Here is a 22,972-nt window from a genome sequence, read left to right as displayed (position 1 = left end):
GTGACGGCTATGACGCGATGCGCTGCGGGCCAATCACTGCACTTTATCCGCCCCGCGCCTCACTTCATACCAAAAAAGGGACCCAAAAAATCACTTCTGCGCAGGTGAAGGTCAGCGCTCAAGATCCGTGCCAGTAACTATACTAACTTGAAATAATCTTGGCAGATTCAGATAAAAAAATACCTACAAACCGTATTGACAATAACACATCAAGAATAATTGAAAAAGAAAAGAAAATTAAAATGTATAATTAGATAAAATATGCAGAAATTGTTTTCCATACTTAAGAGGTATTTTTGCTATGAAGAAAAAATACTTAAAACCTTCTTTGTTCTCAGGAATCAACTTTCAATTGACGGAGTGACGATTTCAGCCCCTTCAGAGGCTGGTCGTTGGTCTCTTTGGGCTCTCTCCCTCTCCAACCATGGCCTTCGATTCTCCGCCCCCCGGACCATTAACGTCTTCAGGCCGATTCAACTGGACTTCTCTCTACCACCAGCTCTGAAAGTCGGAGAGACTGTGGAAGTGGATGTCAAGATAACAAATAACATCAATAACTGTATGGATGTAAGTACTAACATGTTATTAATTTTTAACGTTTTAGTAGCTTAGGAACTCACGGTCGCAGGTGTAAATAAAATAAAAATAGTTTATTTTCAGACAGTTATAATAAAAAATATTTAATCGAATATGATCTTTTAAATGTAACATATTACACATATAGGAAAACAAATCCTTAGACCAACGAGACATACTTAAAAAAAATTTCACAGAAATTTCTCAAAAAAAAATGCCCAATACATTTTATACCTATAAAAAAGATTTACTTCTAAAAACTAACGTGTGACATTTATAATGTTATAGGAACTGGTGTATTTGTATTGTTAAAAATACACTCGCTATACTCAATTGATTCTGCCGCTCGTTGAGCAATTCTAGCTAAATCGATCGTAAGGACTCGCTCACACGGAACGGACCGTATTCGTTAAGCCAGGCCGTTGTGTTAGGTTTATCATTTGATGTAAATAACGTCATTTAGATAGATGGACGTGTTCGTTTTGGAGCGGATTTTTTTTAACGCAGGATTTTTTATTTTTATATTTCCCAGTAAATGTGCCAGTGCTTTCAGGAACCAACAGTAGCTTTGGACTTTAGCTCAATGTAAATTGACTATATATATGCTATATTTTTTTTTCGGGATGCTTCACTCAAATATTTTGACACAAAGAGTCAATGAGTCAGAACAATCTTGTCCTTATCAAGGATCGATCTTGCAACATGTCGGGATCGGCGCATTGGCCTTCACCACATTTGATTTACCAAACCTATCTGAAAATCTTATAAATCTATCAAAAAGTGACCTCTTAATATAACCCCTGGTATTAAGCACATGTTAGGAAATAGATCATTTCTCCTTACAGTATGTCGGTTGGACAGGAACATAGGAACCCAAACTAACCCATAACTAAGACCCTGTAAACTTTGTAACATATCGTTAGAAACAATTCAAGCGGTTTAGACTTAATTCTCATTCGTGAAATACACACAGATATTCAGTTATACTATCATGATATATTTTCAAACTGAATTAAAAGTAGTAAGTAAGGAAATAGTATATAGAATGCGAAATGAATTTCAAATAAAAAAACACCCTAAAAAAAACTATTTCATTCAAACTTCTCAAAAATCTGTTTAAGGTACGAAACGAGTAGCGTTCCCCCAAAGAGTACTTTCTGAATATTCAAAGTATTAATAGTGCTCAAATGCAGCCGTTAAAACCTCCCATACATCTGAATGGTAGATTAGGTACAGGTTAAATTGAAAGTTCCCTAAATGAATGGGGTAAAAAGGCTAAAATGGCGCTGGCTGCTTTTTGAACGGCGTCACCGTATACCGCGTAGATTTGAGTTCGGAGCGCTTATACCGGGGTAGATTGCCTAATCGCCCCATTTGCCGGGATTCGCGTCTGAATCGCCGGGATCATCCCGGAATCCCTAATCGGGATTCGATGAGCGACGCCGATCGCAAACAAATCGGTATCACATGTGGCTATCGGTAGTTTGGGTTTATCGAGTGAGCGATACCTTTTTTAGAGATATTTTATCGGTATATGACTCTTTCCAAATATTATTTATTTCAGTTCTGATTTCTGAATGATTTTTGCATTTGAAGTAAATACAACATATTTCAGGATAACATTTTTTGAATCATAATATTTGAACTAAGGTATATTTAAATTTAGTGCATTTCTTTTTTCGTGGTATTATCGTAATCAATAACGAAAATACAAATACAGTTATATTTTTTAAATATTTATCAACATTTATGACATTTACATCTTCACTAGAATATTAACTAGCTGTCTATTCCATCTAATTTATTGAAATCTAGACAACAATTTATCTCAAAAACAAAACACAATCACTACTTTCATAACTACACCAAAAACAAAACAAAGCTACATGCAAATTGAAGTATAAAGCGAAAATTAAACGATAAATCTCAAACGAGACTCTTAGATTAAAATGTTCTTGGTACAAGATAAGGTAAATACCTCTTACTATGTGAGGAGAGATGGGGGGGGGGTGACTATCCGTTCGGGATAATTGTGTGCCCTCTACAATCCCCAGCCACCCTCTATTGGCCCAAATATCTGACGAATCAACACTACAAATCACACTTCGAGACAGTTATTCTTAGGGTGACTATGTTTTTGGTGGGACATTTTTTTTTGACATTGCCTTTTTCGCAAGTCTTAAGTATCTAGGTAGGTTTTTATTGCAAAGATGTTGGGTATCAGGGTACTTTAAAAAATATATAAAAAATAACTATATTCACTTATGCTCTCCACGCAAAAATAACATTTAACTGTTACTTCAATATTTGACATTTCTTTTTATTCATTTACTATTGTCCAACATTTTTTTCACTACAAAAAATACTTGGGCAAACATGATTTCTCTACATCATATAACCGTATTTTCATGTTGTTCATTTTGTCGTAAGAAGGTCCCAAAGGCTTATTAAGCCAAGTCTCAGGAATTCCCACTGCATGGTTACCGCTTTAATAACAAAGCTCTCGTCGCTATTGACTTTGCACCTCTGGGAGTACTCGAGGAGGCGACAATCGAGGAATTCCATTTCAGTTAATATCATATTGATTATAGCGAAAATATAACACTCCTGCTTTCACGGCAGAAACAGAACACGAGCTTATTGCTTTTGTAGTGTTGTAGACACTTTAATAAGAGAGATGTTTATTCAGTGGCCTGAGAGAATAATATGGAATGTACAGATTCGTTTTTCTATTATTTTTTTTGGGTAGGCATTGTGATTATGTTAAAATAAAATGTTTTTAGAAGGATAAAATGGCAATTTACATTTTTTACTATTTTTTATTGAAGTAAAAGGACTCCCTGTAAAATAGTGTTCTTTTTAATGCTTTAATGTTATAAGTTACATAATTTCAAAAAATTTTAGTATAATTATTAAAATTATTAATGTGACTTTAATCTTTGAGAACCCCCCGCAACACAAGGATTACATTCCTTCGTACAGGATTGGTTTTTTTTTTCAGAAATTGTATTTTAACTATTTTCCAGATCATTTGCTTATTTTCTGAAGTTTCTCTTCAAGTTCAAAACCCCGCAACATTTTGATTCACTTCAATTCCATTTTCCAGGTAACTGCATTGTTAGCATTAAGCGCAGGAGCAGCGTTCGCAAGCACTGGCGCTTTGTACGTCACCGAGAGGCTCCGACTCGGGCCCCGCGGAGGAACACAACTGGTGGTTAGAGTCGCCGTCAACACGCCTGGCAGGAAGAATATTACTGGTGAGGAAATTAGCACGAAGTTAATTTTGAAAAAAAAACTATAGAATTTCTTTTCTACTTTAAGATAGGCCGATATTTTTAGTTTAATTGATCAGTTATGCGAAGCAACTAACTGGTGGATTTCGTTATAGTTTCCGACAGAGAAAATGAATAGGTATGCTGGGTTCTTGCTACCTAAAATGACTTAGATGCTTCTCTCTTTTATTTTACTCCTACCATAACGCGTTGTATACTAAACTGCGCATGGTTAAATAAAAATCTCACCAGCTACTTATCCCTCATCAGTTCCCATTAGATACAGCAGAACAATAATCTCGTTTAAAATTAAAACCTTAATCCCATCAGCGTCAAGTCTCGTCAATTTTAAGATTTATTAATAGCTACACGAATACTTAATTAATGACAAAGAACGCGAAGCTTCTTACCAAAAATTTATTCCGAATCCCGACCGAAGAAATCTTTGGAGCAAAATATTTTAATGAAGTTGTGAAGGCAAATTCTTAAAGTCCCGCGTAATTGTGAAATTAAAGACACCCGAATTTGTGAGCGCTGATCGCGAAGTTCGGAGTTAAAGACTAAGTTTGTGACTTGGGATTAATGAATACGTGTTGTGGAGTCGTAATTATGATTTTGTGCGTGCGATGCCTGCGAGGTATCGTGCGAATCGCTTGGCTTGAGCCAGAATACTTTAAAAGTCTGTGAATTTGAATAACTTGTATATAAATTAATCCACCTGTAGGTTGAGGTGAATTGGAAAATTAATATTATTCATGCCATTTGTACAGTCTTGTCAGCCTAAAATAAAAATAATTAAAAAACTTCGTATACAAACATGTCTTTTCAGTTATGTAAATAATCAGTAATCCAGCCAAAATTATTTTGTGACAAAAAATACACACTTTTAACTTGCAAGTCAAAAATGTTCATATTGATACTTTGTTGCAAGTAAGATTAAGAGAGAATATAGCAATCCCGGAGCTTTATCTATGATGTTCAAAATTATACTTTGAGACAGTCTTTTCAAGAGAAATTTTATGAGCATCCATCTTATGTGGGGTATCAAAATTTTAAAACGTCAGCAAATTTACAATGGAATACTTTCAGTAAAATATCAAAAAGAGAACATGAAATTTTCAAGTAGGTAGAATATTCGTACGCAATAGAGAAAAAATCGATTTATATAGTTACGAACATTATTGTATATATTAAGCGTTTATAGGGAAAAGTTGAAACGAGTTTTAGAATTATCTTATTCAATGAAAATCATCTACAAGACAACGCAAATTACATAATCCAAATTCTGTATTTCGGTCATCGTTAAACGTTTTCGTATTCGCCAGTTAATCCTTCCATAATATCTCGAAAACAGTCTAAGTATCCATCCTAACTCAACCTAAACACTATCTCAACCCCTTTTCACTGATGACACATGAATTGTTTAATCAAATGGTACCATTAGTGCGACATTCTCATTGTCTGGTTCAATTCACGGCGCTGTTTCAATAAACATTTAAATTAGAGTCGGCGCGACAAAGCCATGTGTGTCGGGGCAAATTAGCAATTGAGACAATTGATATAGCACGGGATAGTTGCTTGTACTGTCTATAACTAATTCGCTCTATTGCATATTGTAATAAGGTATGATAATGTTATGTTGATGTTGTTTGTGATTTGTAGTTCCGAGTATTGGTTGTATCATTGTTGACTATGCTGCTCAATAATTCTGAGATACCGTATTAGATTAGACTCCAATGTGTAGCTATCAATGAAATTCTTCAAGTAAAAGATGTAACACACTAATTTATAACGGGTCTCATTTACTAATTTTTTCAAGGACAATGTTAAATGGCAGATTCCAATTTAGTTCCTGTGCCACTAACAGGTCATCATGAGAGTCGACACTTGACATAACCACAAAACGATCCATCTATTTCCAAAACAGTCCTAACCTAAAAATGATCATAAAATTTTAACGAAACTAATTCCCGATAGCAATACGAAAAACCCATTTTACTAGCACTAAAATCTATTCTATCCACGTTTAACCTCAATTCTGCGAACAATAAAATGACAATCATTGTATTTCAATTGCCTTCAAGTGTTTCCTATAGTTGTTAGCAATAAACGTAGCCGATTCTATTACCTTTGCAATATGGTAGGGAACGTGTGATCTTGGTGGCTGGTCTAAGTGCTCTGAAAATAGGTTGATACGGGTAACGTTATGCCTAAAGACTTGTGTCAGAACGGTAATAACACCTAATTAATGTTGTTATAAGGTTTTTGATGATTGAAAGGTAACAAGGCTGTACTGCATAACTTAGAATTTAAAGATGATTCGACTCAAGTCAGCTCATTATTCATTATTCTGGTTGGGTTTGAAACTTGCGAATACGCTTGAGTTTACCATTGCATCTATTAAGTATTTTAATACAAAGATGAAAAACACAGTTTTACGTTCAACAACATGATTTACATCAAAAATACAGGACACCAATGTACGAATAAATTAACGTCGACATGTTACAAACACATTTTTTTTTAAGAATACTCTAGGTCCTGTAATTTCACATGCCTTTAGACTCTCTCAATATATTTTCTAAATAAACAATTTCTCTTTGAGAATTTGTACCAGATGTAAAACTATTTTTAAGAACTACGTTGGTAGCTTCCAAGGCAAGCAGGTTAAAGTGGATTAAAATTTGTAACATTTAAAATACATATAAAAAAGAGATTTAACTGCATATGCTACTCCACAGAAAATCGCTTCCTCTTCATCTCTTCTTTCAAACCAAACCATCTGCCTTCGGTCATAGCAATAAAGAATAGATATAAAAATGCTGCGTCGTGAATAAGGTTCAATGGGACTCGGGATGATAAAACTGTTTTATGTCTCACTAAATTATTATGGTTCCGATTTATGATGACCGACTGATGTGATTTTGTTTGGTCAGTGGTGATATCCATTAGTATTGATTGCTTGTTAATTATGTTAGACAATTTTAGTAGTGGTGAGCAAGAGGGAGAAAGAAATAACTTATGTAGTGGTTAGTAGGAGAGAAAGAGAGAAAGAGATGTGGTGATAATTTGCACATACAAGATCAAGATGATGACGACTTTAGCGTATGGGTTGTAAGCGTATAGGAATCCCCATTATACTTTGTAATTTTGTACTATTTTAGCTTCTGCTATCCAAAATAACTTGATTTCGCTAAAAGTATGATAATGATAGCATATTACTACAGTACTAAAGAGTTAATCGTATTTAAACCAAGTCTAGTGTCAAAGAAGTTTTTCTTCTTCGTCGTTACTCTTTTGGCAGAATTCCAAAGAAGTTTTTACATCTCAACATTTTTTCCTATTACAGTGGAAGTTACTGGATACAGTGCAGATAACTGCTCAGTTTCTTACACATCATTCAATAATGAGACTCTGGTGGGGTCCGTGATCAGGTCTGCAAGTGTGCTGGTTCTACCTGAAGGATTACACAGGACTGATACACAGAGTGCTTATTTCTGTGCCAATGGTAAGTATGGGCAATTCGATTCAGCTTAACGGTATGATCTGTGGGTAACCCTTGTAAAAGTACAGTGACGTTGTGTACCAACACAGCTTTAATTTTTTGGCAACTGTCACATGCACAAATGAGTTGATTGACTGATCGAGGCCGAATAGGTCTTTCGTGACATTTTTATTTCTTCTGCATTAATTAGTAATCAATAATATTTGTTCCCATTTTAGAACATTTAGCAGTATCCTCACGTGGTTCTTGGGAATGGCAATGGGTAGCAGCACCTAGGAACCGAGCTGGCTTAGTTCTGGAGTTACGGGCGCAAGGAGCTGCTCATGTTGCTTTGTCTTCAATAAGAGAACCATCGGATGATATGTATAGAGTTGTCTTCGAGAGAACTAGAGTTTGGATTGCTAAAGGAAAACACGGTTTGTTTGTTTTTTACTCTGTTACTATTGCAATCAAAACTCATCTGGGTTTTTTACCATTACCTGATTATTTAATTCTAAGCGTTACAAAAGATCAAATTATTATAAAATAGGTAAGTAATTATAATTTCTTATAATTTTTCTATTTTTTGCCAGTCCGAAAACGCTAAAGTGCAAAAACTAATGCTTTTATTTCATCCTTTTTAAATGAACTACCTACCTCTTTTCAGGTTACGATGTCCACTTAGCAAGTGCAGAGCAAACGGAAAGCGATGAGGACTGTTCTGGTGCTGATTCCTGGTGTGCTTGGTGGGTGTGGTGGGAAGGAGGTCGCCTATCCGTGGGTAGAGGCGCTGCACCATCTGAACGAAGACTCCTGGTCTGGCCTCTAGCTCCCGATATGAGAATCAAGTTTGTTGGATTCAGTGCACTATGGGGAGATAAAGCTGATTTTAGGTGAGTTTGATATTTGACAGTCAGACTTAGGAACTTGATTTTTAATGAAAATCTTGGCAAATAATACCTATGCAGACATAATATGGTGGTTACAATTGTTGTATTTTTATCCTACGGTATATTAAATTTTGAATAACATACTAAGGTGTCAATTTTTTTTAAGTAATGCAATAATGTCATAAAATTCCTTTATATTTTACAGAATTTGGAACTTCAACGAAGAAGCCGGATTCTCTCAAGTCCTAGAACTTGGCCTACCTCGAGGTGTTGTACCAGGTTCGGCAAGTGGTACTCTTCTCGTATCAGGCGGTCTGCATCTGCCTTTGTACAGTCTTCAGACTGATTCTACTGATCAATGGGCTGAAGTTTGGAGGGATTCGCAATTGTCTGCAGCATCAGCTAGTCTGGCACCGCTCTTGGCGCTAGAGCATATACCGCATTTGGTAGATGACGTTGAGAGGGAAAGGATTTTGAGGAAATTACCTGAACAGGTAAGATTTTTGTTCCTCAATTTAGTGTCGTGAAAGAGTAACGGCTTTGTTTGAATATCTAGATTTCGCGAATGTAAAAATATTTAAAGTATTTTAATATCGGTGACTCACACGTATGTTTTTATAAGTATCGCCCAACTAGTTTCAAATACAGCCAAGTTTTGAATCCACCCGGAATCAGAATCAGAATCAGAATGCTTTATTTGTAAACATAGGTCAAATTACAGCAGTGTGAGATGTTGCAAGTAGGTTTTGATTATGAGTAGCCGCAGCATCAGGGACGCGAATTGAACATGAATTTAAGGATATAAAGTATAACTGTTTTTTATACGTTTCCAGGTACAAGTATTATTATCCTTCCGAAAAAGCGATAACTCCTTCAGCGACCATCCAGGAATGAGCAGTCACTTATCAACCATTAAAATATTGGAAATCTTGACCAAAATCCAGTCTTACTACCCCGTTGACCCAGATTTACTTCAAAATATCAAGAAGTGGATACAAACTCGACAAAATGACGATGGATCGTTTACACCGCTGGCTGCTGATAAGGAAGTTGATTATTATCCTGTAGATATAACGAAAACGAATGGTACAAAAGAAGTAGATGTGAATGAATACTATTATTATGATAAAGACGGTAATATGACTCAAGAAGAAATTGATTGGGAGAGAAGAGTTGAAGTGACTGCGGAGACGTTGGTAGCTTTGCTTGAAGTTGGGGTCGAGAATCAGGTAGCTATTATTAAATATTTTCCATTTGATTTTGACAATTAATTATTGCGGTTGATTTTAATAAAGTAAACTTAGATCTAGTTTATATTTATTATTGCTCGCTCCAAATGACAACAGACTTAATGATTTTATTTATTTTCTAGGTCGATGCAGATGTAGCCAAGAAATCTCAAAGTTATCTGGAAAACAATTTACGCAACCTAACGTCTCCAGCCGCTCTTGCTGCAACTGTCCTAGCATTAGTACTGGCAAGGTAACCATTAATTTTCCCAATATTACCAACCTTATTAGAATGTTCTTATACTTTGTTAAATATGATGATAATTTGTCTCATTGTTTTTTTTTCTAGGAGTCCGATAGTACCCGAAGCATTAGTGATTCTAAGGAATGCGTCGACGACAGAAGAGGGCGAATTTGGATGGCCAGCGCCAAGAAAGGACGCTGCTGATTGGCTTCTAGAGGAAACTTCTAGGAATATCAAGACTACGTCATATGGTGAGGATATAACTGGTTTGCTTTTTTTATCCAGAGATTCTGTCTTAGCAATGGCATTTAGAATCAAAATGGATTTTATTTAAATAAACATGTCATGTTCTGTTTCTGATCCAAACTTGACTCTAAATTTTATTTCTTATCAAGCTTCGTTTTAACAAAACGGGGGTAGGTACCCCTTTTTCGTATGGGAAATCAAAAGACGGCCCCAAATTAAAAATTGGGATATGATGATGATGAAGTCAAAATTACTAAAAAATCAATATAACTTTTTAGAAGCGGTAACGATGGAGCAATACGTGGCTGGAGTACGAGTCCTACTGGCGGCGTGTGCCCGCGGCGCGCTGGCGGAGGGCGAGGCGGCGGCGCGCTTCCTGTACTACCGCGCCTCTACGCTACAGCGGCACCCCAGCCTCGCCTACAGTGCCACGAAAGCCGCTGCCCAGTATGCTGCTCTGGCTCATGATAGGTTGGTCGTTTGTTTCTAGTTAATGAGTTGGTACTAAGCAATTTGTTTGTGATTGTGTAAAAAAGGGATTTTCTGCTTTCGGATTTACACTGAATAATATTGATGATTAGTTTAAAAAATCAATAAAGTGTTTTTAAAAAAATCTAAATTTTAAAGTCCATTATATTTAGTACTCAAATAAAAATCAAAACGACCATTAGGTCGGGGATTTCTTGCACAAAGTCTTTAAATATTGGTAAATGTTAATAGCCTTTTTTACCTACTTTTTCTATCTTATGTCCCAGCCTTTTAACTCCAGACTACCCTTAAACTATTTCAGACACCGGGCCCTAACAGTTTCCCTGGCAACAGCGGGCATGGAGTTGACAGACACGTTGGAACTCCGCGCTCGCACTCCACCGCGCCCACTTCAACTGCCCGGCTTGCCCACTAAAGTGTTCGTCTATGCTACTGGAGCTGGCTGTGCTACTGTACAAGTAAGTTTTAGAAGAAGTTTTAAAATATGTAGTTAGTACTTTCATAATTCACCTTTTGAAAACCAAAATAACCGGCACATGTAAATTTAAGCTATGAGATTTAAGAACTTAGTAAAGGCTTTATTAAATAGAAGTGTGTTATAATGATAGAAATATAAATTTAATTATATATTTTTTAATATAATTTCAGGGAACAATAACTTATTCTACATACACACCGAAACCAGAAAATGCTCTGCTTAATATTCAAGCTGCAATCATTGAAGAAATTCGTCCTGAAAGAAGTAGTATCGAAGACTTGCAAGGCAACCTACCTACCTTGATCATCAAGACTTGCTTCAAGTAAGCAATTTTACAATACAAGATTAAAATTATTACCAGACACATTTCTCACTTAACCTTATTTAATTTGTTCACTAATATTTTTCCATACATTTCAGATGGAAAGGCAAAGAACGTTCGGGAATCCTTCGTCTAGAATCATCACTTTTCTCCGGCTATGAGCTTCATTCTGTCAACCCTGTGGTACTGGATGGAGCCACTTTTGCAGACCTACATTACGGCTCGAGAGGGGAATCAGTGTGGTTCGTGTTTGCCAACGTAAGTAGTAAATAGTTGTATCTTTCGAATGTTAAATCTATTGATGGACTATAAAGATTTTTTTTTGGCATATCTAACCAACTCTTTCATCATTACAGATCAGCTCCACATGCCCAGTCTGCGTAACGTACGAAGTTCGATCCAAATTCGTCATCACCAGCTTACGCCCAGCATTTGCTAAAATCTATCCATCAACACGGCCAGACCTAGCTGTTGAAACCTTCTTCCATGCTAGACCAGGAAGCCCGCTATTAAGAGGAATAACTGACGATGATTTTATCACCTGGTTTGATAAGACTGAACTAGCAAGCCTCAAAACTAGCGCTAACATTGATAATATTTGCGAATGTGGACGAATATGTAGCAGAGATTATGAATTCAGGAAGAATTACGAAGAACACACTGAAGGAACTACAGAGAACATTGAAACAACAACTCTGTTGGAGACTAGCACTGTAACAACGGTAGAACCTTCAACAACTGAAGAAACTACTGTGGCTTCAACTGTAACAACTGACGCAAGTTCCTCACTTAGTACTACTACAGTCGAAGCTACAAGTACCACTGAAGAAACTGAAAGCACTACTGATAAAGATTCAAGTACTCCTCAAGATTTAACTACGATTGACGTAAGCACTGAAATCCCAGAAAATACAACCACAACCAAAATTGAACGCGTCGTGGATCCTATAATAATCCCCACTGTTACGTACGTCAACAAAACTAAACATGAGGATGTTAAAAATGATATAGGCCTATTGTTCCCAAAAATAAGCACTGAACTTATTGTTCAGAAGGCAGCCATGATGGAAATGCCAAAGAAAGAACTCAATAAAAAGAAAAATTACCCCAGAAGGAAAGGAACTCTGAAGGCAACATACGGCGATAAGCATGAAAAATTCTATATGAAAATAAAAGCACTTAAAAATACAGTCCCACCTACTACGACTGAGAGAATGATTGAATTTAGCATGGGGAGAACGAATAACACTTACAATGGAAAATTAGAAGAAGTAGTAACTGTCAAAAAAGTAGCTATAAGACCTGTCGTGATGGAAAAAGCAAAAGAAAAATCAACTACACTATCAAATGAGATGATTGAACACAGTGTAGTAGCTAACGACACTGAAACAAATCCGACTATCGAAACAAAATTGGGAGTAACACCTGTTAAAGTTCTTCATAATATTATAACTGAAAATCCTATAAAAACTGAGAAACATACAGCTTCCTTATACCCAGATACGTCAATGCCCCACACGATTACAACTATCACTAATAATAATATACAGTCAATCCATTACCGAACGAAAAAACCTAAAGCTGTAACTCAAATTAAAAAACCAGAAGTTGCTTCGACTGTTAATGTGACTAAGCACAATCAAACTGAAGAGATCATCCCCGAAGTCATTAACAAAACTAAAAAGAAATCAGTGATTCCCCAAAAATATAACGCAAAGACAATGAAATCGATAAACAAGGAGATCCACAAAATGCCACCGACACCTATTTCTGAAACATCAAAAACATTGTCAGAAACAGTAAAGTCCGATATTGCTCCAGAAAATAAAGGTGGATTCGAAATACCAGCCAAGAACAATGTATGGGAGCTTCTCAAAGAAGGATCTGATAACGTTCCTTCAAAAATAGACGAAAAACTTCATGTTCAAAATACACTTTCCGAATTAGGATATAACATGTCTACTAAAGTAGACGAAAATCGATCATTATAAACTTTATTGTTATATAATGTATAAGATACAAAGACTTTCAGTAAAAATATTTTTGTAACACAGTATGCAACTTGAAACCTGTAATTAGTGTCAAAAACAATTGATGGAAAGTGCATGATTTTGAAACTGATACAACCAATTAATAATGGGAATGATCGAAAGGGCCCTGCGTACTAGTAAGGATCTATATAAACTGGATGGGTTCTTGAAGAAATACTAGGGATAGTAAGAACATTGACATTTAATCTTTGTTTCCTAGATAATAAAGATTTAACTCAAAATAATGCACCCTCCGACTAAATTATCTCAAAATTGTTGATCTCAAACATGATTCCTAAAGCACATTTTATTGTTGATTGTTAGGATGTAATGCACTCATCTGAATGATTCGTATGAACGATTGTGTGTGCTGTAAATATTATGTCTAAGCTAAATTATTGAATAAGTAAAGCGCTGTGACCTATGACTTCTAACGTACGTGTAACGCTTCCTCTGAAAAGCGGAATTTTATTTATTAATCCCTAGATTTAGCCGGTTTTCGGCTTTGTAGTTTGAAATGGAAGGATAAAGTAGAGTATGATAAGTTAAACAGAAATTTTATTATTTGGAATTTGCTTCTCTTTAGATGCTACTTAAAATTTAGAAGGGCTAGATAATTATGCTGTTTAGTGTTCTGGGCTGCCTGTTGAAGTTGTTTATCTATTCGTCTTCTTCTTTTGTTAATGTGCTGATGTCTTAGTTTTTTAGTCACCAGAAGGCCTGTATCATGGTTTTTCACACCCCCTTAAAGATTTAACAAACACCGGTCGATGATTTGTAATACAGATCGATGTTAACATACTTCACGTTTAAATAATTGAGATTTTTAAACAATATTAATAATTATTCTGATTTTTCAGTTGTCTCATATAATTAAGGCAGCCTTTTATTAGAATAGCAATTACTGATTTTTCTAATGTAAATAGGATCTCTTATTGCCAAAGTAATTGTTTACCCTTAGAATAATGACTAATAGTGGTACTAGTCTCTTAGATATGTAATTGTAATGCTAATGCCCCAGAATTTCCATCCGTCTATCGTCTTCTGTATCTATTGTATGTAAAATGTTAGTTCTAGTAGCTGTCTAGATGTTTTATGTTGTGTCTATGAACTGTGAATTTCTAAACTTGAATGATAATTCTTGAAGTTGTCTGTTCAGTTAACACAGCGCCATCTGTTAGGTGTTATAAAAATCTGTTGAGCTGTGTTCGCTGTAAAACTAATATACACCATCACTAGATGGCACCGTTACTAAAAAATAATTACTGGTAGAAAAAAGGTTTCATTGCGCACCAAACTTAAAGCATGAATAATTTAATCGAAACTTAAAATATCACAAGTTTAGAATTCACATTTCCTGTTTTCTGTAGAACTTTAGATCACAGTTTTGTATAATTGTATGCATGAACTGATCTGATCTGAGAACTTATGTAGAACTATCCTCTATCCTTAAACTATGTGTAAAGTCAATATTTAGGCTATTCGGCTGAATGGCTGAAGATAGGGCTGAGTGAACCTAGAACTTACCTACCTTAGAATCTAGTCTCTTTAGAAAAGTTTTCTTTCGTAGTGCTGTCATAGATTCCTTAGAAAATAATTTCTGATTTAAATTTATTCTATACTCCCTTATCCCTTAATGTTATGATAAAGGAACTAAAATAACTTCTATCATTTTCTGTGTACCTACAAAAATACCTTTTAATGTAAATATAATATAATTATACGTACCTTTAGCTTTTTTTATTGTATTTTAAGAAAATTATTTAGGGCGTTGCACCAATGCATCCCTGAATTTGACAGATGTGTCTCCGATTATAGAAATACTTTGAATTGTATAAATCTACCCCTTATTCAAAAATAATGTTTTGTAAGGTTGAAACTCACCTTAATGTAGCTTAAAACAGATGAAATTATCACCTATGTATCATCAGTAAAAAAAAGTGAACAAATTCACTACATTATTATATGATGTAACGGTTTACTCACGCGCATTTATCGGGGTAGCCCGACTAGTTTCGGACCCAACCGGAGTCCTTAATCATGAGCAGACGCGAAAGGATCGCGAGTCGATACACGAATACGCGTGCGTAAACCGTTACATCATTTAATAATGAATCATTCTCACGATAGTTACTACATTATTATGAATAAGGGGCTTAAAAATAATTAAGCGCGATTTAAATGTATAAATGTAAGGATTGTATGATAAATAGGTGCTTGCGCGGTGGATAAACGTCAATTTTTCGATATTATGTATAAAAAGATCTCATCTCGATGGTATAAGGTCATAGTTTATGTTTATGCTTAAAACTAAGCTAGTCATTCATAAAGTAAAACCTCGATGTACTGAAACGGATTAGTTAATAGGATCGATTAAATAATTCTTAACATAAAATGTGTTGTTATTTTTTTTGTTTTATTTTTATGTATAATTTGGATAGAGACAAGCATTGGTACCCAATTATTTCCCCGTAAACCATACTTTTTTTTATTTATATGAAACCTAGTGTCAGATTAAACAGCCTCTAGACCTATGGCGTATGTATATTCAATTAAAAATTCTGCAGGTGTAATGATAAAATAGATCTCTGGCTAAATTTTGGAAGAAAAACTTTTGATATAATTAAATTTTCCGGAAAAAAAGATTTCCGGTTTTAACAACAACCTTATAATGTCGCACGCGCCATCTATCGGGCGTTTGTATAAAATACGTTGTGTATGATCGTTAATAGATGGCATGAGCAGTAAGCGTAATTCTTCTAAAAACTCATTGCTAACGCTATTGCTAGGGTGTAATAATCATACTTTGATGATTTTGTTTTTTGTGAAAGAGATTGTAGGTAATGTTTAGAACACTGAACTATAGATTCAAATCATTAAACTACCGAATTTTTAGATTTTGATTTTAACTTCACTTAAGTGCCATCAATTTCATAAGTTTAACTTCGACTTAATGTGTTAAACACTCGTAATTCTACCTAAAATTTAGATATCATATTTGATAGATTGAACCCAAATTTTTTGCAAAATGCCAAAAGTACTTTCGTTTAGATACACAGTCATCACGTCAAATCCTGAATCCCAAAGAAAATACCTACATTTCGAAGTAATAACACCTCCGACGTACAATTGTGTTTACAATTAAATTACTGTTTTCTCGCTCACAAATAAAATCTAATTTGTTTCGCACAAATTGTAGGTACCTACATCAGTAATAAACATGAGCGATTGTTTGATGCGTTATGTCAACTTTATTTATCAGTTGTTTTATTTGTAAAGCGTACGTTTAATTGCTCAATTAATGTGGTAGGTACATAAAGTTGTTACAGTACTTAAATTAGATCCCACACATTTCACCGTTTCGGTATACAAATATAATATTTTGTGGTTAGGTATCTATTAATGACATCTGCAAGCAGCGACTATGCAATCATGATATTACGTAAAGTATTTAATTAGGATACTTTACATCTTCGTCATCAAACATGAAGTGTCCTGAAAAAGGTATCTAGTTTCGGAAGGTGGAGACCGGGTTAGACTTGATGTGGGCAATACTTGATCTAACAGAAAGTTTACAATTATTAGAATTTTATCTTGACCCGCTATGATCTGATGTAAACAGTGTTAAACTAAATGTTGTAGTAAAAAATCAGTCAAGTGCGAGTCAAACTCATGGCACCGAGGGTTCTGTAGATAAAGACTACAGAAAGTAATTGCAAATAAAACAGATCGGCCACCAAATTTATGACCGCACATACATTGCTCAACCCTATCTTTTCATTTTTTGTTTCTATATATTTAACTGTACCATAATAAGCAAAAATTTCAACTGAGTACTTCCTACGGTAAATAATAAGATGGACAAACAGCGAAGCCTTCCCCCAAAGTGTTATTCAACGTTTATTTTTAATATCCATTATTTTATCACACTGACATTATCAGACCTTTTATCTTTACTTCACAGAAAATTGGACGAATTTAATTAACCCAAAGAGAAGTTGTTGCCCTCGTTAAAGGAAAACAATAAAACAAACAAGTTAATATTACATTTTATCAATTGCTTTTATTCATAACATTACAATGATATTTGATTCATAAAGGTACATTGTTATTTCAAGATACTATGGCAAAATGACTCTTAAGATATACAGTCAAATGTAATATATGACACTACAGAAAAATAAATGCTTAAAAGAAATAAAAACACAATCTCGATTTTAAGTAAAAAAAAAGAAAAGGAATACATAATTCAATAAATAAATCTTTAAACATTTCAATAAATAAACAATTCAATAAAATAAATCATAAATTACAAAAAAAGTTCAATAAAATTTAATCAGTCAAAACGCAAACTAGTGAGTCTCTATGTTATTCAAGGGGTAACGTACAAGTTAATGGATAGCTTTTACTTTGAATGTGGTACATAAACGTTTTAAACTGTAACAGTAATCACGAACATTGATAAATGACTTGGTTATTAATATGGATGCCGAGACTGTTGCACACCTCATCTCCTTCTGGCGTACGACAGCCAGGCGGGTATGTCCGGCTTCTGGAAACAAGAAGAAAAACAAATTTAGAATGTAGATAATTTTAAATATTTTTTTTGTTCATTGTATAACATTATAATACAGGGTATGTAAGCTTATTTGCTAAGGAGGTTTGGGTCCTGTCTAAGTTATAAATTTTCCATTGGCAATCAAAAAAAAAATTTCATTTCATTGATCATTACAGTTTTCTTAATAAATAAAGCTTAACGGCTTATGTTTATTATAGTTTGGGTCAAACTATTTAACGATTTAAGTTTAAACTAGAGAAAGATTTGAACTAGTTTCGGTTAAAATCTTTCTCTAGTTTAAATCGCCAAGGCCAATAGCCTATCACCACCTCTTAAATTGCACCTATTCATTCACAGAAATAAATCTTCTATTGACGATACAATGAATATTAGATATACAAAACCGCCCTATATTACAACACGAATGAGAACAGTGAACTCATAAATAAATAATACGTCATCATAACTAAACTAATGGTATTGGCATAAAGTACATCTCTATTTTCAAACAACACCAAACAAACACTCTTCACGCAACAATAAAAAGCCCTTTAAGTCAAGTGAGAACATCGAAATATACAAACGAATAAACTATCCCCAAACACAAATTCAATTTCAACACACGGTCAGTAATGGACTTATTAAACTTTATAATAATATTCGCGTAAAACAATTAAGTTATTACGACCAATACCGCGGACGTTATTGAAAACCAATAAATTTTCGCATTTTCCCACTGTTGTTTTATTGCGGTATTATTCTCGTATTTAAGTGGGTTAACCTTTAAAGTTTACTCGTAGTTTACATGTTTAAATGTTTATCCTAAATATCATAATATTTTGAGTGTCCGAATTGAGAATTGTTTGGAACAATAGCACACACTTGAAGGTAATTGTTTTTGTATTGAGTTTATCTTGTTCCGTGGATGTCGATTCGAGAACGTGTGTTGTTTTTTTTTTATTATTTGGATACTTGAAATTTAGGGACCCTATTAAGCAATAAGTGTAATTGAGGTTACATATATTATTATTTTTATTTTGTACTGAAACTCAAAACTATCTTTAGTGATAGACTAAATTATTACCTGAATTAAAATTCATAAAACTACACTCAAATACAACTCTCTATTAACATTCCCAAGATCAGAAGCCATTACATGAGATCTGCCATACAACATTCGTATTAAAATACCTGTATCTATGGGGTCATAAGAAAATCATACTAAGATCACCCTTTCCTTCCATAAGTCCAAGGCTATAAAAGATACTTTTAGATGCAATATCGACGTTTATTCTCCATATTGCACTCAACAGTCATAAATCTCGTATGAATCGATTCAAATGTAATAGGATTCAATAGGATTTGAATATATGAAATTCATATTGAAAATTCCTTTGATACTGCTTTAATGGAACCTTTGTGATATGTAAACTTTTTGCTCGTAGAGCATTAGAAATGAAACTGCATCCAATTCGAAAAATGGAATTGGAAAAAGAAATGATGATAGGAAGGTACCACCTGTTTTTTTAATTTAGTTAGGACAAGTTTAAAATGATTTCTATTCTACCAGTTTAATATTATCTACTTATACTCTCATTTATTTATAAATAAAAACAATTACAAAAATAGAGACCACGTTGAACTTATGTAGGTATGTACTTATCAGATATATCTCAAACAACAATAGTTCAAAGGTTGTGTGCAAACAATGTATCAACTAACACCATATTTAATTATCAAAACAAGGAAATATAAATAGATATATTTCAGCGTGTAGGTAGCCTTTATTTTCATTGTCTATTTACGTTTCAGTATATCATAACATAAAAGTCAAGAGCGAGTTGGACTAACCATCCTGAAGGGTGCTGTAAGCGTGCCTTGAATGGTTGTGAACATTCAATTCTTTAACGAGGAATTTTCGATAACTTAAATTATTTGTCATAATGTAAATGAAACAAAACTTGTTATAAACATTTTGCGGTTACCAAACCCAAAACTAGACTACTGACCACATTAAAATTTGCCACTGCCCATAATGTCATGCAGCCAGAATTTTCTTAATTTTAATCCCATTTAATTCTCAAAGCTCTTAACTAAAGCAAATCATATTAACACCTACAAATACGCATTACTTTAGCTGCGAACACGTGGCTGTTTGTTTAGGATCTTTATTCGTTTAAAAAAGCAACACCAAAAGGCAAAAGATCAAAAAGAAAATGGAAAATTTAACTAGTAGCTTAATGAATTATGTTTGGAGATAAATAACCGTTGTAATTTGATTTTTAAGGTATACAGTTTTAAGTAGATTTTTCTATGTAGGTACCTATTTTATGTACCTTTTAAGTCTTGCAACCTTTTTCTTTACAGATTAAGAAAAAAATAAAAATAAATTTGGATGCAATTTAGGTAGCTAGCTAACAACCAATACCTAGGTATATATTGTCAGTGAGGGCCTTCTACAAAATCTAGGTATTTTTAAATAGAGAAAGTTAAAAAAAAAAATTGATCCATAATTTCCCAAAACAGGGAAAAAAAAAAAAAGTAGAGCTGCTTTTAACAAGCAACGAATTCATAGCAATAATGAAAGCTTAATCCGCAGACAAACGCTTGTACAAAACTGTCTATCAGAAAAATAAAAATAAAAGTGAGAAGACTAGCGAAAACAGGCAAAACTCGTTTCGAACTTCCAAATAAACTAAAAGGAGAGTTAATAAATAATGTAATCAAATGTTATGACGACACATCCCACACTTAGACTTCAAAAATAGTTCGGCTTTCCCGATAGAATTACTTTTAAGGACTTTATCACTATAAGCGTACTTCTATTGATTGAACTTGTTGTTAAGGACAAATTGGATTACACGCCCAATAAGCGGTTAAGAGTACTCCTAACTTTGCCATATATTATCTAATGTCAAGTGAGGTTTAAGCAGTTTGTGTCCGAGTTCCAATTTATATGAAGTGGCCTTTATAAGATTAGGTGGAAGGTGACTATTATAAAGAATTCAGGGAAAGGTCGTGTTGCGTGCTGGTTGGGATATAGGGCGTAATTTGGTATGTAAATATTGTTCTATTTTATTGTACCTTATTAAACTACTAGCGTTTCGCTCGCGGCTTTGCCCGCGTCGAGGTCGGTTATATCGCGTTTCCAAGAGAACTCTTCAAAAGTCCGGGATAAAAACTATCCTATGTTCTTTCTCAAGGTCAACTCTATCTCTGTACCAAATTTCATTAAAGTTTCAGTTCAGTGGTTTAGACGTGAAAGCGTAACAGACAGACAGACAGACAGACAGATAGACAGACAGAGTTACTTTCGCGTTTATAATATTAGTAGGGATTATTTTTTAATCAAATGTAAATCCAAGCACTTAAGGTCTTAGCGACTCAATCAATGAGCAAAGAGCTTATTTTTCATATTATTAGTATTAGGCAAGTGTTTGAACAATAGTATATGTGCATTCAGATAGCGGAAGTGAGAAGCACTTTCCTTTTAATTATTAATTTGGTAGAATTCAGCTCTGCCTATAAGATGTAAAAAATCTAATGAGACCTAACCGAGTTTCTGCTGTCAAACGGGGTATTAATCTTTTAAAAAAATAACTAATCTTTCCAACAAATTTATGACTAGTTAATTGATTAAACAGTTTAAATTTATTGCTCTTTTGTAAGGTACAAATCTTTTAAGTTGAGGGGATTTCATTTTCAATTTAATGTTTTCTAAGATTTTATTTATGTTTCATAAAAATGTTTAAGATACAATAGTTACCGACTTAACAATGCTTTTTGTGAGTTTAGTTATCAATAATTAATTAAGAGTCCCATTTGACTTACTAATTATTATTTTGCTTTTAATTCTGAACCATGCAATCATAGCAACCAATGACGTAGTGGTAGACCCTTAACTATAGCCACACCAATTTTTATCAAGATTAGTCGAGCTGTGAAGAGACATCCAACACACAAATGGCAAACTTTTCGTACAATATTAGAGTGGATTTCTTCATGACAAAGCAAAACAAACGAACATCCTAGTTCCTCTGAACAAATATTCATTCAGATTCTCTAGAATGCATTAAACGAAAAACAAAATCCTAATTTAAATAGGTAGTAATTAAAGTTTAATTACATTCTTTGTGGAGCGAGATTTTTAATCTGGGAACGTGTGGACCGATTTTTCATTTCCGTGGAAATAAAACTAGTAGTTTGTTTAAATGAGTGTTTTTGTATGGAATTAGATAATGATGTGTTTTAAAGTATATCGTTATACGGCGAAAAGATGATTTTTCAGGCGAAGAAGATGATTGAAGACGATAATGATGATATGTTTCGATTGTCTGCAAGGATAGCCGAGTGGTTATAGTCACCGCACCAATCTCACTGAAGGCAACCTGTCGCAAGTTCGAGAATAGTTACTGTGATCCACGAATACTTGTCCTGAGCCTTTGTGTCTGTATGCAGTTTAGAAAAGATTGAGCATGCGTAACGGGCTTAGGTTAAAAAGTTTTTGGAATGTTCTAACTTATAGCTTTAATTGATATTATTAAAAATAAATATCTCACCTCAAGATCCTTGGCCCAGTTCGTGTAGGCATCAGAACGCTTACCAAACCTGTGAACAAAACAGAACTTTAAATGAGGTTGTCTAGTAGAGCAAGACAATAATAATAGTGTAATTGTAATAAAATTTCTATTGTAAATAGAGGAATTTGGACCCTGGTAGATGCCATACATTCACATCACATTTAAAATTAAAGTTCTCAACAAGGTGTCTGCATGTTGGACCTATGTTTCAAGCCGCCTTTTAAAAATAAACGAATTTCTGTCCATGAAGTTATCTCGTGAATAAAAATATAATTGTTACAAATAATTATTATTCTATCGATGAACGTGTTTTCACTCTTACATGAAGGACTGGGAAACTGTTACCCCCTAAAAGGAGAAAAATGGAAAGAAAAATACTTTGCCCATCTGTCGGGACGTTATGCCACTATAATATGATCATTATTATTTTATCCATCAAAATACCAACCAAAGCTTTGTTTAGATAAACAAATTAATTCCTCCTAAACAATTCTAGTTCAGCATAATTCTAAAACTATCTCCGTAGTTTGTTTAGGTACATTACAACTAATTCAACATTTCATGCATTAATAAA

General features: G+C 34.1%; 2 protein-coding genes across 2 annotated transcripts in view; one reads left to right on the top strand and one right to left on the bottom strand.

Annotated features, from left to right (window-relative positions):
• LOC113497044 (C3 and PZP-like alpha-2-macroglobulin domain-containing protein 8) overlaps nucleotides 1-15,655 on the top strand; it is a 143,864-nt gene extending 128,209 nt beyond the window's left edge. The window contains exons 13-26 of the mRNA XM_026876479.1: nucleotides 339-567; nucleotides 3,683-3,833; nucleotides 7,198-7,356; nucleotides 7,572-7,769; nucleotides 8,000-8,225; nucleotides 8,428-8,716; nucleotides 9,056-9,451; nucleotides 9,595-9,704; nucleotides 9,801-9,946; nucleotides 10,220-10,412; nucleotides 10,732-10,888; nucleotides 11,079-11,230; nucleotides 11,329-11,488; nucleotides 11,587-15,655. Of these exons, the coding sequence (XP_026732280.1) occupies nucleotides 339-567; nucleotides 3,683-3,833; nucleotides 7,198-7,356; nucleotides 7,572-7,769; nucleotides 8,000-8,225; nucleotides 8,428-8,716; nucleotides 9,056-9,451; nucleotides 9,595-9,704; nucleotides 9,801-9,946; nucleotides 10,220-10,412; nucleotides 10,732-10,888; nucleotides 11,079-11,230; nucleotides 11,329-11,488; nucleotides 11,587-13,221 (4,201 nt within the window). The 3' untranslated portion in view covers nucleotides 13,222-15,655. The remainder of the gene's footprint in view (nucleotides 1-338; nucleotides 568-3,682; nucleotides 3,834-7,197; nucleotides 7,357-7,571; nucleotides 7,770-7,999; nucleotides 8,226-8,427; nucleotides 8,717-9,055; nucleotides 9,452-9,594; nucleotides 9,705-9,800; nucleotides 9,947-10,219; nucleotides 10,413-10,731; nucleotides 10,889-11,078; nucleotides 11,231-11,328; nucleotides 11,489-11,586) is intronic.
• Nucleotides 15,656-17,739: 2,084 nt separating this feature from the next.
• Nucleotides 17,740-22,972, bottom strand: part of LOC113496522 (neuropeptide F) — a 42,716-nt gene continuing 37,483 nt past the window's right edge. The window contains exons 3-4 of the mRNA XM_026875764.1: nucleotides 22,378-22,426; nucleotides 17,740-17,812 (exon numbers count right to left, since the gene is read on the bottom strand). Of these exons, the coding sequence (XP_026731565.1) occupies nucleotides 17,768-17,812; nucleotides 22,378-22,426 (94 nt within the window). The 3' untranslated portion in view covers nucleotides 17,740-17,767. The remainder of the gene's footprint in view (nucleotides 17,813-22,377; nucleotides 22,427-22,972) is intronic.

This window comes from Trichoplusia ni, chromosome 8 (assembly GCF_003590095.1).
Source record: "Trichoplusia ni isolate ovarian cell line Hi5 chromosome 8, tn1, whole genome shotgun sequence".
NCBI classification, from domain to species: Eukaryota; Metazoa; Arthropoda; class Insecta; order Lepidoptera; family Noctuidae; genus Trichoplusia; species Trichoplusia ni.
The sequence above is the reverse complement of the archived record's forward strand: the minus strand, read 5'-3'. Positions and strand labels throughout refer to the sequence as shown.